The following is a 13320-nucleotide window of genomic DNA, read 5'->3' as shown; positions in this document are numbered from 1 at the left end:
TCTCCCTTTCCCTCACGGGTCTCAGGACCAGTCTTAGGCCATCTGGCCTACGTCCTTCTGTCCCAGGGATAGATGTGTGAGCATAGCAAATGTAGTCTGCAGAGTTCCGTGAGGGGCAAAGCCCCCTCACCTTGGTAATCATGGAAAATTCCAGCATCGATGGGAAAATCGTAGTTCACAGTTCTGTGGTTTTCTTGCCAGCTCTCTTGCCCTCCCACCAGGGCAGATAACAGATGTGATTGTTCCCTGCACATGTCTCATCTCTGATTTACTATGGACTGGCTCCACACTGGAGGGGCTGGATCTGTCAGGTGTCCTAAGGTACCTGGGACAATGTAGGCCTATAATAGGTACAGTGCATATTGTCTATGAAGAAGTCTGCTCAGTCTAACTGCCAAGCCCTGGGCGGTGAAAAGTGTGGAGTCCTGACTGCTAGATCTCCAGGGAATTCCCCAGCTATTACTATTCCCATTTCTAAAACCCAGAGATGGTTTCTGCCTGCTCTTGACCTTTCAGTCAACAGAATCACACACTTTACTGTTTGCATTTGGTTTCTTTCACTCAACATTTTTTTGTTTGGTTGGGGTTTTTCTTTTTTCCCAAATTTTCATTTATTTTTAGCTGTACTGGGTCTTTGTTGCTGCGGGAGGGCTTTCTCTAGTTGCTGAGAGAGGGGGCTACTCTCTAGTTGTGGTGGTTGGGCTTCTCATTGCAGTGACTTCTCATTGCAGAGCATGGGCTCTAAGTCTCGCAAATTATAGAGCACAGGCTCAGTAGTTGTGGCCAGTGGGCTTAGTTACCCTGTGGCATGTGGGATCTTCCCGGCACAGAGATCGAACCTGTGTCGCCTCCATCGGCAAGCAGATTCGTAACCACTGGACCACCAGGGAAGTCCCTTTTCCAATTTCTTGATGGGAGAAACAGCAGTTCCATGAGCATCTTCAGGAAAGAGCAGGTGAAACCTGATTTTCCTCTGGATGTCCAGTGTCCTCACAGATCTGGGTGCACTGGAAGTCCTCTGGGTATTGAATGAATTAATACATGCATGTAGAGCACATGGTGGGATATGAAGGCCGATGCAGCCGGAGAGGCTGGCAGAAGCCAAACTAGGTGTCAGATCATCCTTCCAGCAGGCTTTCACTGTGCCAGGTTCTGGGGACCCAGGTGAACAAGCTGGCACGATCCCTGACCTAGTTGGGTTCAGTCTGCAGGGCCTTGCAGAATGCGGTCAGCTCAGGCCTTTCCTTAGGGCTTTGGTACCCCCTGAAAAGTTTTAACAGGGGAGTGACAGAACCAACCTGAGGTGTAAAGAGGCTGGGAAAAGGTGAGAGAGAAAAAAGAGGGAACTCAAGGAAGAGACTCTGACCATTGGCTCAGGGGAGAGAGGCTGCCCTGCCATCCTTGGCGTGGGATGGAAAGGAGACTGAGGAGGGGGCGCTCCTGACTGAACTCTTGGCCTGGTTCGCTCTGTGCTCCAGCAGGAAACCAGAGGCAGAGGCTCCACCCACCTTTGTCTTTGACTTGGAAAAACCCCAGGAAATCAGAGGCCTCTTTATCCCCCTTTGTTTCTTATTTTTGGAGTTAAGCGTCTCTCCTCCCCCACCTTTGCCAATAAAGATGATGCGGTTTGGAGGAGCAGAGCCTGATGATTCTCACTCTGCCTCTGGAGGCCTGCCTCCAGGCTGAGATGGGGCATCCAGCTAACACTTAAACTTGGAGGCCCAGAGCACCACCCCCTCCACCCTCTCCATCTGCCTTTCCCCAACTTCTGCCTGGCCCTGCAGGCTCTGCATCCGAGAAAGATGAGCACATTCACACCACCAGAGCCAAGTTTTTCCCCAAAGGGCAGAGAACCAGGAGGACAAGCAGAGAGGGCAGCCCGGTGGCCAACCTCCCCTCCCCCACCTTGGGTTTGGCAGACAGGTAGGACCCATCCTTCTGCAGGAACCATCCTGGTGCCTCTGCCTTCTCCCTTTCTGCCCTGATCCCTGAGATCACTGAGCTTTTCCCCTTCTCCCTGACCACATCAACCTCTCAGCAGAGGAAAGCCCCCCAACATTCTGGTTCTCTCTCTCCTCTGAGCCTTTGCATGACTATTCCCTCTTCTTGAAAGTCTTCCCACCCTTCTCCAAATCTGGCCTTGCTAAGTGCAGGCAGCCTACCCCTAATCTGGTCTGGACTCTTCCCCTACACCCTAAGATCCTTGTGCTTTCTTCTCAATGTACTCATTGCTCTGATAGAATTTGCCAGTAACTTGTCTATCTCTCCTGTTAGATTCCAAGCTCCAGGTAGAAAATGACTTCATCTTGTCTGGGCATTGCTATGTCCCCCATGCCCAGTATGGTTCTGACTCATATGATAAGTGCTCGATAACCTTTGTTGAACAAATGGACGAGACAGAGTCATCTGGATAGAGTAAAGCAAAGGAGATTTTTGACATCAGGAGCTCCTTTGGTGAGAGTGATGGGGATGGGAGTTTCTAGACTTAATCCATAAGTGTTCTCCTGGTGAACCCAACCCTGCCCCCTCCCCCCGTGACACTCCCTGGCCCCACATAGTTAGCTCTCCCCAGGCCCTTGAGTAACACCCTCTTGTTCCATCACCCCATCTCCATCTCCCAGGACCCTGAGGTCCTATTCTTTTCCAGTTTACATTTGCTCACTAGTTAATGGAGTCACCAGCCCACCACCTTGTATCTGTCTGACGGTTTTCTTTCCAAAGTGGAAGCAGTCTTAAATCTTCCATATTCCGACAGGCTTATAATGGAGCTGAGGGCCTTTACAGAACAGTAGCTCTGGGACATCCCAGGTGGTCCACTGGCTAAGACTCTAAGCTCCCAATGCAGGGGGCTCGGGTTCCGTCCCTGGTCCAGGAACTAAATCCCACATATCGAAACTAAGAGTTTGCATGCTGCAACTAAAAATCCCATGTCCTGCAACTAAGATCTATTGCAGCCTAATTATTATTATTTTTGAAACCAGCTGAGAGCTCACTTTCGGAGTCTGACTACCTGAGTTTGGATCCCAGCTTGATCACTTACCATCCTATAAATCTGGGCAAGTTACTTCATGTTTGTACACCTCTGTTTCCTCATCTTCAAGATGAGATTATTAGGAGTATCTACCTTGTGGGGTTATTGAAGAATTAACTGTGCCCATGTGTGTGGTAGCCGGTCTCCAAATCAGCTCCCAGTGAACCTCCCCAGCTGGTATCACAGTGTCATGCCTTTCCACAATGATCTGTGTAATCGATGGGGCTCCCAGGTGTCGCAGTAGTAAAGAACCTGCCTGCCAATGCAGGAGATGCAAGAGACACAAGTTTGATCCATGGGTCAGGAAGATCCCTGGAGAAGGGAATGGCAACCCACTCCAGTATTATTGCTTGGAGAATCCCATGGACATGGAGCCTGGCATGCTATAGTCCATGGGTTCACAAAGAGTGTAATCAATGGGCTATTGTGAGGATGGTGTGTGACCTCAGAGCTAGGTAGTAAAAGGCAGTGTGGCTTCCACCTCCCTCTCTTGGATCACTCACTCTGGAGGAGGCCAGCCACCATGTTCTGACAGTCAAGTAGCCCAGTGGAGAAGCTCCACTTGTCGAGAAGTTGAGGGCTCCTGCCGTCGGCTGACACCAACCAACCAGACAGACATTCGAGTGAGCCATCTTGGAATCTTGAAGGCTGATCCACTAGCCCTTAGATGTCTGCAACCCTGACCTACATCTGGACAACATCCTTAACCAGAAACTCTGAGCCAGAAACACCCATTTTAGCTGCTTCTGAATTTCTGATTCACAGAAACCATGAGATAATAAGGGTTTACTGTTTCAGACAATTGAGTTTTAGAATAATTTGTTACACAGCTATACGTAAATAACACATAGTCTGACACATAGTCTCCATACCTGTTAACCATCATTAACTCCATCTTACAGATAGGAAGACTGAAGCTCAGGCTGGTGAACTGATGTTTTTCATGTACATATACAGCTATTAATAGGAAGTGGCAGTGCCAGCCATATCCTCAAACCAGGGCCTTTTTTTGTTGTTTTTTGTTATTACTTTTGGCCACACCACCATGGCATGCAGTATCTTAGTTCCCTGACCAGGGATCATTGAACCCAAGGTCCCTGCAGTAGAAGCACCAAGTCTTAACCACTGGGCCCCAAGGAAAGTCCCAACCCAGGGCTTTTAGTGCCAGGTTCTAAGCTCTTCTTTCTGCCCCACCATCCAGTTACCCATTGTTGAGTAACAATACGTAGTAGCATTAAATAACTATTTTATTATGCTCTGGACTTTGTGTCTGGAACCCCAACAGGACACTGTGGGAATGGTTTATCTCTGCTCTACTATGTCTGCGGCCTTGGGTGGAAAACCTGACAATCTGGGGATGATGATCTGAGAGCGGAGGGCTGCGTTACTTACACATCTGGCAGCAGATACTGGCTTTTGGCCAAACCCCTCCATGGGGACCCTTAAAATAGGCCGGGCATCCTCATAGCATGACGACTGAGTTCCAGAGTGAATGTCCCAAAAGGCAGAAGGTGACAGATTCTTAAGGCCTGGGCTCAGAAAGTGGCTCAGTGTCGCTTCTGCCACATTCAGTGAGCCAGCTAGCCATGGAACCCAGGTTCAAGGGAAGGATACATAGCACCTACCTCTAGGTAGGCAGCATGTCAGAGAGTACGGGGCCATTGTTTAAAACTGCCACACCCACAGAAGCCTCCTGATTGGTGAGGGGCTCTGAAAAACCGTCCCTGCCCTGACAGGCCACACTCTGGTACGTTGGCCTCATGTGCACAAAACAAACACTAACTCTGCCAGCCTCCTGTGCGAAGTGTTCATGAAGGGCTTACCCAGGGAAGACATATCACAAGGGTTCAGAGAAGGCGCTGCAGTCATCAGTGACACTTCCTGGCATCTACCATGTGCCAGGCTCTGAGGAAACAGACCCAGAACCTTAAGCAGTGGCTTTAGAGAGTAGTGTGTGGTACAGCAGGAAGATGTGTAAAGAAACACCACCACCCGAGGTAAACAGGTGCCACACAAGAGAAGCCTGGAGCAGACTCACTCCACTTAGCCTTGGGGGCTCACAGAAGTTTTCTCAGAAGAGGGGATATCTGAGCCAAAGGAGAAAGTCTTTCCAGGTAGAGGAACAAGCCTGGGCAAAGGAAGGAGATATGAGATAACAGTATTTGGGCAACTAGAAGTGACTCAGAGTGGCTGTGGGGTGGGCAGAGCTGAGGTGAAGCCCCAGGAGACACCAGGGGGTCAGATTCCAAGAAGCATTACCTACCGAGGTAGACCACTTACTGGTAAGAAGTGGGTGCATGGCATGAGGGGAGGAGGATGACTGTGACCCTGTCGGCCATGCCATTAAACCTGAGAAATCCCGGGAGTGGGAGGAAGATAGGTCTAGAAAGGTGGACATGTGGAGTCTGAGATGCCTGTGGGGTGTTCAAGCAGGATTCCAGGTCTGTGTCTGGACAGTTCTGGCCTGAGGACTAAAGAAGATGAGGGGAGCTGCAGGTAGAGAGTCTTGAATGTCAGGATCAAGGGCCAACTCTATATTCTATAGGCAAAGACAAGCTAGGGAAGATTTTAAGTAAGAGATTATAATGGCTAATACTTCATGAGGGCCCATTACATGTTGGGCAAAGTCCCAAGCATTTTATATGAACTGATTTGGACCTCACAGTCATTCTGTAAGGAAAGTGCCACTGCATTGAATTTAAGATATTTTCAATTGTAATATATACCATTATGCTATGACATGTCTTCAATTTAAAATGGGTTCTTCAGAGATGTTAAAATGTAGATCGAAGGAAAAAAGGCCAAGGAATCAAAGAAATACATGATCCGCATTTAAAACAGGAGGAAACAGGAACAGAAAAATAACTTTCCCAAGGTTTGGTATGTGCCAGAGCCAGGATTTGAAATCGGGCAGCCCAACTCCAGAGCCTAAGTTTTCAAGCATCATTTGATGCTGGACAGGAGGGTCGAGTGATGTGGAGTTTTAAGAAGACCAGTGTGGGGACTTCGCTGGTGGGCCAGTGGTTAAGAATCTGCCTTCCAATGCAGAGGGCACAGGTTCGAGCCCTGGTCGGGGGACTAAGATCCCACAAGCAGCAGGCAAACTAAGCCCATGCACGATAACTAGAGAGTCCCCACCCCCACAATTAAGATCCAACACAGCCAGGAAAATAAAGTAAATATTTAAAAAAACAAAACAAAACCAGTGTGGCTGCTAAGGGTACAGAGTGGGCTTTAGGGGAGTTAGCAGAGTCAGATGCACATTTGGGAGACTGGGCTCCACAGGGAGAAAGAGGGTTCCAGAGAGGGCTGGGATCCATAGAGCAGGAGGAGGGGCAGAGAGGAGCAAGGTCCTTCAGAGATGGGCAAAGCTGTTGACCCACTGCATGTTGGGTGTGAGAAGGAGGACAGCTGAAATGCTGAGCCTGGAAAGAGGGCACATTCTTGGGGGCTTGAGACAGCTCCCAGAGACAAAGGAGAGCTGCTGTGGCTGGGGCGTGAGCAGGGTGCTTCTCACCCCAGTGTGGGTGGCAGCGTTGTCCGGTGCCTGGCTGGCAATCACTTAGTATTTATCAAATGAGTGAATGTTTCAATTGTTGTATGAGCTTGGGCATGCCATATGATCTCTGGGTTCCATTTTTCGGTATAAAATGAAAGCATTGGACTAGAATGTGTAAAACAAAATGGAAGATGTTTCCCCAGAAGGGATAAATTACTCCTTTCTCTCTATCCCCAGTACCTTTACAGATTCCCCCAAACAGTGGTTCTAACCCTGGCTGGCTGTAAATTAGATTAACTGAGGCCCCATATGAGACCACTAAACTCCAAATCTCTGGAGACAAGACCCAGCAACAGGTAGTTTTTTTAAGATGACCAGATGACTCTACATGCGGTCTCCCATGTGGCACTAGTGGTAAAGAACCCATCTGCCAATGCAGGAGGCCTAAGAGACGCAGGTTCCATCCCTGGGTAGGGAAGATCCCCTGGAAGAGGGCATGGTAACCCACTCCAGTATTCTTGCCTGGAGAATCCCACAGACAGAAGAGCCTGGTGGGCTACAGTCCATAGGGTCGTAGAGTCGGACACGACTGAAGTGACTTAGTACACACACACGCAGCTGGTTGAGAACTGGGAGCTTCGGTTCCAGTTTGAACTTCAGTATCCACTTTGAACTTCAGTATCCAGTTTGAAAACCATGGGGCTGTGTGAAGGCAAGGATCCCTCCCAGGCCTAGGCCCTTGGACTGTGACTTATAGTTGGAGATAGGCCTCTTCTTTATATGTCCCATCTCCCATCCCCCAAATCCAAACTCCTGATAACCAAGGGACCAGACACCAGGGTTTCTCAACCACACACTGCTGACTGTTCAGACCGGATCATTCTTTGTCCTGGAGGACATTCCCATGCATTTTCAGATGTTTACCAGCATCCCTGGTCTCTAACAATTAGATGCCAGTACTACATTCCCCCCCACCCCCATCAAAACAATCAGAAACATCTCCTCTGGTGCAAAATCCCCACCTCCCTAAGTTGAGAACCACTGTGCTACATGAGCCTCCCTCTCCCCCTGCCCTCCCCAGTTGCAGACAGAGGCCAGGCAGAGGCGGAGGCCATTTGACAGCACGTTTAGTTGGGCCTGGCAGGAGGGAGGCCTCTCTCTGTGGGAGGCTTCACAATGTTAAATGGAAGGGGAGCATGCCAGCAGGCTGACTGCTGTGGTCTCATTCTAGGGGGAGGGACTTTTCCAGAACACTCATTCCCGGATTCCCAATCAGTCACAGGAGGGCCAAGAGGAGTTTCTGGGGCCTGGCAGCCCCCACGTTCCGGGAACAGGCAGAAGGAGATGTGGGAGTGGTGGTGAGCAGAGGGGATTCTTTCCTTCTGTAGATATTTTCCTGGCACGGGGACTGCCCCTGTCTGATTGGTTGAGGGATGAAGGGGAGGAGCTTTCCAGCTGTGGGTGCCTGGGTCCCTGGACCATCTGACACTGGGACTATGGGGTATATCTAAGTATCAGGGTCTGGACGATTGAACCACTTGGGGCTGGACCTAAGGGTCTGGCTGTCCCCCGCCCTCCCCACCCCACCCCCAACCCCAAGAGAGAAGTGGATGTTGTGGGCACACGAGCTCCTTAGAACTGGAGGCTAGGCTCTGTCCTCGTTTTCACAAGTCAACTTTTTGCTTGGAAGTAGTTGTACCTGAGGGAAAACAGAGGGTGGGAGGCCTGGGAAGGGAGGAGGGAAGGGCCACGAGGGCAGGAGGAAGGATGAGGGGGTACTGGTGGGAAGTGGTGAGGCTGTCTCCCGCCCTGATCCCCCAACTCACTCCACCGCGAGGCTCGGGACACCCAGGAGCAGGGCAGTTCCGCACACAAAGAGGAGCAGGATCCGAGCTTCCCAAAGATCGTGACTTCCTATAGGGGACCCAGGAAGCAGTGAGTGATCCCGGGGACCATACCCATCGATGCTGGGGAAGCCTCAGAGCTCAGAGATCTGGGTGGGGGTGAGGCAGAGGTGGGGAGTAAGGACCTGGGAAGCAGCGCTTTCGGGGCCAACAGTACACCTCGAAGCCCTGGCAGGTTGAACAGTTGTACAGGATGGTGCTGCCCCCTGCAGGAGACAGTAGGGCCGGCAGTGCGGCGGGAAGCCTCCGTTCCTCTCTGCTCCCACCGCCCTCCGTGGCTGCTCTCCTCAAGTGCCCCAAGCCCCCGGCTTTCGCTACCCCTTCCCTTTCTTACTCACGGCAGGAGGGAGGGCAGAGAGCTGAAATGAAAGACAAGGCAGGGTGGGGGGCGGATGAGCTCAGCCATACACCCCTTTGCCCAAGGACCTAGGCACCCCTTGGTCCTTCCCCTCATCCGTACCTTCTCTGTTGTACTCCCGGAGCTTGGTCTTTCGAAGCCATTGCCAATATGAAGGGAGTGAGTAGAGAGACCCTTTGATCTCTGGGGAGGCAGAAAGCAGCTAGAGTGCCCAGGGCCTCAGCAGGGATGGTTCACCTCCACCCCTTCACCCAGCACCACCCCATCACACTCTCCTGTCTCCATCTGCCCTCCACCCGTCCCTACTCCACCTCCCCAGCCCCCTCCTTGGTTGTGCCTTCCAAGCCCCTAGGTTGTGCCTTCCCCCTTGACTTCACCCATGACTCTCAGGACTCTGTGAGTCTTCTCTGTGATTTTGTTCAAGGATGCATCATCTGTGGAGATGGGTAAGGACCAGGTGATTCCCTCACTGACCTGGAAGAAGGTTCTGGGCCCTTTCCCAGGGTCCAAAGAAGCTCTCCCAGAGGGAGCAGAAAGTGTGTCCAGAGAGGGCTGTGGACTGAGGAGATGGCTGAGAGGCAGAGCTGTGAGGCCACTTGCAGGCCCCTTGGGGCACAGGGGTGATTGTTGTTAGGCCCATCCCTGGATGTCTGATTTTACCTAAGGCAAAGGCCGAGAATGTCCAGGAGACCTCACAGTCCTTCCACTGGACCTCCATCTGGCTGCAAAGCCGGGCCAGGCGGCCCGACAACTCACGGTCTGGGAAGCGGCAGAAGACACAGGCCTCAACGGCTGCCAGGAAGATCCCACCTAGTGCCAGTGTCCACATGAGGCCTGCTGGGGGCTGCTGGAGGGAGGGCTGGCCCCACCTAGGCTGGGAAGGCATTGGAATGCTCTGTGATCCTGGTTCCAGCCTTTTGTCTGGAGGTTCTAGAGCATTCTAGCACAGCGACACTGCCCCATCTCTGGCTGGGGTAAACTTGGGGCCCAGTGAATTGAGGACTGGAAGAAGATTCTTCTAGTGGGAGATGGATAGAGAAAGCAGGGCTTCTGCTATACCCCCAACCTAGCCCTCAGCAGCTTTCATGAGTTGGTGATTCCAAAAGCAATTTTATTTTTCTTCCTGTAAATCATGACCAGTGATAAATAGTAAGTGACTCCCCAGTGAAGAAGCTGTTTGTGAGTATTCCGTACCCCCAGGGACTCAGAAACCCATGCCTGTCCACATCCTCCCCCACTCTTTCAAACTCTTCTGTTCATCTCTTCTTCGCCCTGAGCAGCCTTGGGCCTTCCCCAGCTATCTCCTAGCAACAGGCTCATGGTTGCCTTAGCAACAGAGTGTTCTATACAGGCCTCCAAGGCCTAGCTAAGCCCAGTTGACTTCTCTTACCTCTCATTAGAAGATCCTAGTGACTCAAAGCTCAGCAGGCCCCTCCTGCCTACGTGGATGTGTGAAGCACATGTGCACACACACCCCTTGTGATTAAACTAATTGTCAGTCTACTCATACCCATACCACAGACACACCTGGTACCAAAACAGTTGCTGGGCAACCCCAAACAGGCCTGAACATGCAGAGGCCACAGAAAGACCAGCACACAGACACCACCTCCAGCAACATGGCTGAGAGCCAGGATGCAGGGATCCACGCATCAGTCAGAGCCACTGGCTGACAGGCACGTACACATGAAGGAAGGAAGGCCAGGACCCAAGAAGATGCCCCACTCCTCCCTGTAGCCAGCCCCACCTTCAACATGGGATTATTTAAAACACCTGGAACTCCAGAGGGACGCTCCAGCCCCACAGTTAATGGGGATTCTCCTAGCTCCCTTATGCCAACCTAAGGTGGGGCGTAGCCCTCCCTGTCTCCCTCAGTGGTGGCTTAGGGCACAGCAAAGAACCTCCCTTCCCATATTTCACAGTGTTCTGACCTCTCATTTGTCAGGCCAGGCGAGGCCACCATCTCCAGGAGAAGTCACAGTCCAGGAGACCACATTAGAGCAATCCAAAGCTCCTCTTTCCCTCAGACCTCATCATCCTTCCATAGTCCTGCTAAGTTGAGCCTGGGCAGAGAAGCATACCTGCTTTTCCTGACTCTGAATACTGAGCTCCAAGCAAGGAAACACCGAAGGTCCCCAGACTCAGGCAGGACCAGCCAGGGAAGCCTCCCCAGCCCTCCTAGGATCGGCTCCAGTCCAGACCCACTGATCCTGTGGGCTCTTGGTGGGCTCCCTCCAGTGTGGGGATTCCTGTCCATACTTGGGCTCTCCAGTCAGGTGCAGTGGGGCCTCTGACTCTCACAGCCCCCGGAGCAGAGCTAGGAAAAGGCCTCAGGAGAATCTTCAACCCCTTTAATGACCAGTTCTTTCTCCCCCCTCCCCCGCCCCTCCCTGAAGTCAAACTGAGGGCAGCATTCCCAGGTCTCAGTTCCTAGTGCCGAACAAAGCGTAGAGATCGGGAGTTGAGCAGGTCTTCAGGATCAGGGAAGACAGAGTCGAGACGGAAGCCATGCTCCAGAGCCACCCGCAGCACCTCCTCCAGGAAGCTGGGTGTGCCCACCACCTCCCGTGGCTCTCCTGGTGCCCCGGTCCACAGTGGCTGCAGCCCTAGTCTGCGGTACTCCACTTCGGGGAGTTCCGCGGGGCGGGGAGCCCATTCCAGACGGAAATGTGGGCCTCCCTCTGCCCTGTCCTCATTGGTCACACCAAATCGGGCCCGCAGGGCACCCAGACACTCAGGGTCGGTGCAGAAGAGATTGGCCCGGAAGGTGTCCACCTGGACAGAACTCAGCTCATAGTGGTGTGGGCCTCGACGAGCAGAGAAGTGCACCAGGCGGGGGCTGCTATCTACATCTGCATGGAGCAGGGCGGCTGTGGGAGCTGGGGTCCCCCGAGAGGCCTCCAGTTCCCGCAGGGCATCCAGGAGGGGTCGGATCTGGTAAAAGTCCGCCTCTGCCCTGAGAAGCGCTGTCTCCCCATATCCAAGGGGCAGGTCTAGGCGGCCCAGCCGGAGGAAATTGAGGATGTGCCGGAAGGCCTTGCCATCTCGATCGATGAAGTAGTGGCCACCTCCCTCGGGATTGAGGTTGGGAGTCATGGGGGTACCAGCCCTAAACATGGCCCCCAGCATGGAGTCTGGGAATCGAGTCAAGGTCTCCAACGTGGTGGAATATAGCGTTCCCCCGACATTCAGGGTCACGGGGCCCCCGAAGGAGGGGGGCGAAGAGGGCACAGGAGGAGGAGAAATTTTGAGGAGTATAGAAGACACCGAAAGAGAAGAAAAGGTAGAACTTCCTGGGTGTGTGCAGAACTGGGTGGTAAGGTTCAGACTGTCTCTGAGTGGGAGGCACAGGTTGGAGTACAAGGCAGCAAGATTTGGGGCTCACCCTAGCTGCCTTGGTGGTGGGGGATGGTTTCTGGGCACAGAGACGCCGGAAAGGTCGAGACAACGGATGAAAAGAGCTGAGGGAAGTCAGGTACGGGAGATATAGATCCGATTCTGGGTGGTCAGCGATTCCTTTCTGTGGTCTTCAGACAGTGGCTTTCCAGAATCCAACCAGCAGGTGACGGTGGCGAGCACAAGGCCGACTCTGAAGGGTCCAGCTTCTCGGGCAGATCGCTGTCACCGTGGGCAAGTCCACGCAGGGCTCCGGGGGCCAGTTTGAGGCCTTGCCTTGCCTGACTCTGGCGCGGGTCCCAGGAGATGGAGGCGAGGCTGATCGGAGCCGATGGCGAGGGGTGCCTCTGTATCGGCTGGGGACCGCAGATGCACGTTCAGTACAAGCTGGGAGTGTCTGAGGACTCCGATGGAAGCAGCCGGGAGTCTCGGGACCGGGCGCCGACGCCTTCCTCTGGTTTCTGCAACCGCTTAAGTCCTCTCCGCCCCCAGGAAGTGGCCTAAGGGCAGAGGCCGGGGGCCCTTTAAGAGGCAGCCCCGCCCCCTGGGCGCCCCGCCCCTCGCCCCCGCCCCGCCGGCCTAGCGCTGCTAGGGTGGTGGTGGAAGCCGAATGGCGAACCAGAGAGACGGGGCCGACAGGCTGGACCAGCGCACGCTAGCGGGGGTGGGGTCCTGAGGGTGACTCAGTCACGTCGTTCCGGGTGTACCCGCGACGGCCCCACGGGCCCCCAGGTGTGCCCGACCTCACGTCTGCAATTCAGTGGACGCCGGCATCTCCTATCCCGCCGCTCAAGAAACTGAGGGCCGGACGGCAGGGGTTGAGGACCTGTTCCTTTTCTGTCACTCCCCGGGGGAATTCCCGAGGGGGCGGGTGCTGAGCATCCACATTCCAGGGATGCCTCCGGGCCAGGGTGGCCTGAGCCCGGATGCCAGCCGCCCCCCCTTCCCAAGGCTAGACCCAACCCACGCCACGCAAGCGGCCTCTGCTTAGCCGGACGGGTCGGGCCACGTCGCCTGAGCTCGCGAGCCCCCGCTCTAGAGGCCGAAGCTCCCACTTCACTCCCAGGAGTTGCCCCTCCATTGACTCCAGTTCAAAAACTCCCAATCGCTCCTGCACCCCAAGAGTCGCAGT

General features: G+C 53.5%; 2 protein-coding genes across 7 annotated transcripts; both read right to left on the bottom strand.

Annotated features, from left to right (window-relative positions):
- Positions 1 to 134: 134 nt before the first annotated feature.
- TMEM95 (transmembrane protein 95) lies at positions 135 to 10269 on the bottom strand. 6 transcript variants are annotated; one of them, XM_070772990.1, is made up of 8 exons: positions 10183 to 10269; positions 9453 to 9666; positions 9170 to 9226; positions 8895 to 8975; positions 8773 to 8793; positions 8560 to 8640; positions 8357 to 8444; positions 135 to 8229 (listed from the first exon to the last, which is right to left on the bottom strand). In XM_070772990.1, the coding sequence occupies exons 2-8, from the start codon at positions 9619 to 9621 to the stop codon at positions 8202 to 8204; spliced, it is 525 nt and encodes a 174-aa protein (XP_070629091.1). In that variant the 5' UTR covers positions 9622 to 9666; positions 10183 to 10269; the 3' UTR covers positions 135 to 8201. The 6 variants fall into 6 exon arrangements, with proteins under 6 accessions (XP_070629091.1, XP_070629089.1, XP_019837431.1 ...); XM_070772988.1 differs by lacking the exon at positions 9170 to 9226 and having other exon boundaries at positions 8769 to 8793; positions 9267 to 9666; XM_019981872.2 differs by lacking the exon at positions 9170 to 9226 and having other exon boundaries at positions 9267 to 9666.
- On the bottom strand, positions 9883 to 13244 carry KCTD11 (potassium channel tetramerization domain containing 11). Its single transcript, XM_019981870.2, has one exon. It carries the CDS (start codon positions 11919 to 11921, stop codon positions 11223 to 11225), a length of 699 nt encoding a protein of 232 aa, XP_019837429.2. The 5' UTR covers positions 11922 to 13244; the 3' UTR covers positions 9883 to 11222.
- Positions 13245 to 13320: the final 76 nt, after the last annotated feature.

This window comes from Bos indicus, chromosome 19 (genome assembly GCF_029378745.1).
Source record: "Bos indicus isolate NIAB-ARS_2022 breed Sahiwal x Tharparkar chromosome 19, NIAB-ARS_B.indTharparkar_mat_pri_1.0, whole genome shotgun sequence".
NCBI classification, from domain to species: domain Eukaryota; kingdom Metazoa; phylum Chordata; class Mammalia; order Artiodactyla; family Bovidae; genus Bos; species Bos indicus.
Note: the sequence above shows the minus strand (reverse complement) of the source record. Positions and strands in the feature narration are given on the sequence as shown.

Bases quoted from the DNA above. Each gene is read 5' to 3' on its own strand.
- TMEM95 (XM_070772987.1), bottom strand. From the start codon at position 9,621: ATGTGGACACTGGCACTAGGTGGGATCTTCCTGGCAGCCGTTGAGGCC. The intron at 8,794-8,894 runs GTACGGATGAGG...CTTTCATTTCAG, and splicing joins CCGGGAGTACAACAGAGAAG to CTCTCTGCCCTCCCTCCTGC. The intron at 8,445-8,559 runs GTCCTTACTCCC...GGTCCCCTATAG, and splicing joins CCGAAAGCGCTGCTTCCCAG to GAAGTCACGATCTTTGGGAA.
- KCTD11 (XM_019981870.2), bottom strand. From the start codon at position 11,921: ATGCTGGGGGCCATGTTTAGGGCTGGTACCCCCATGACTCCCAACCTC.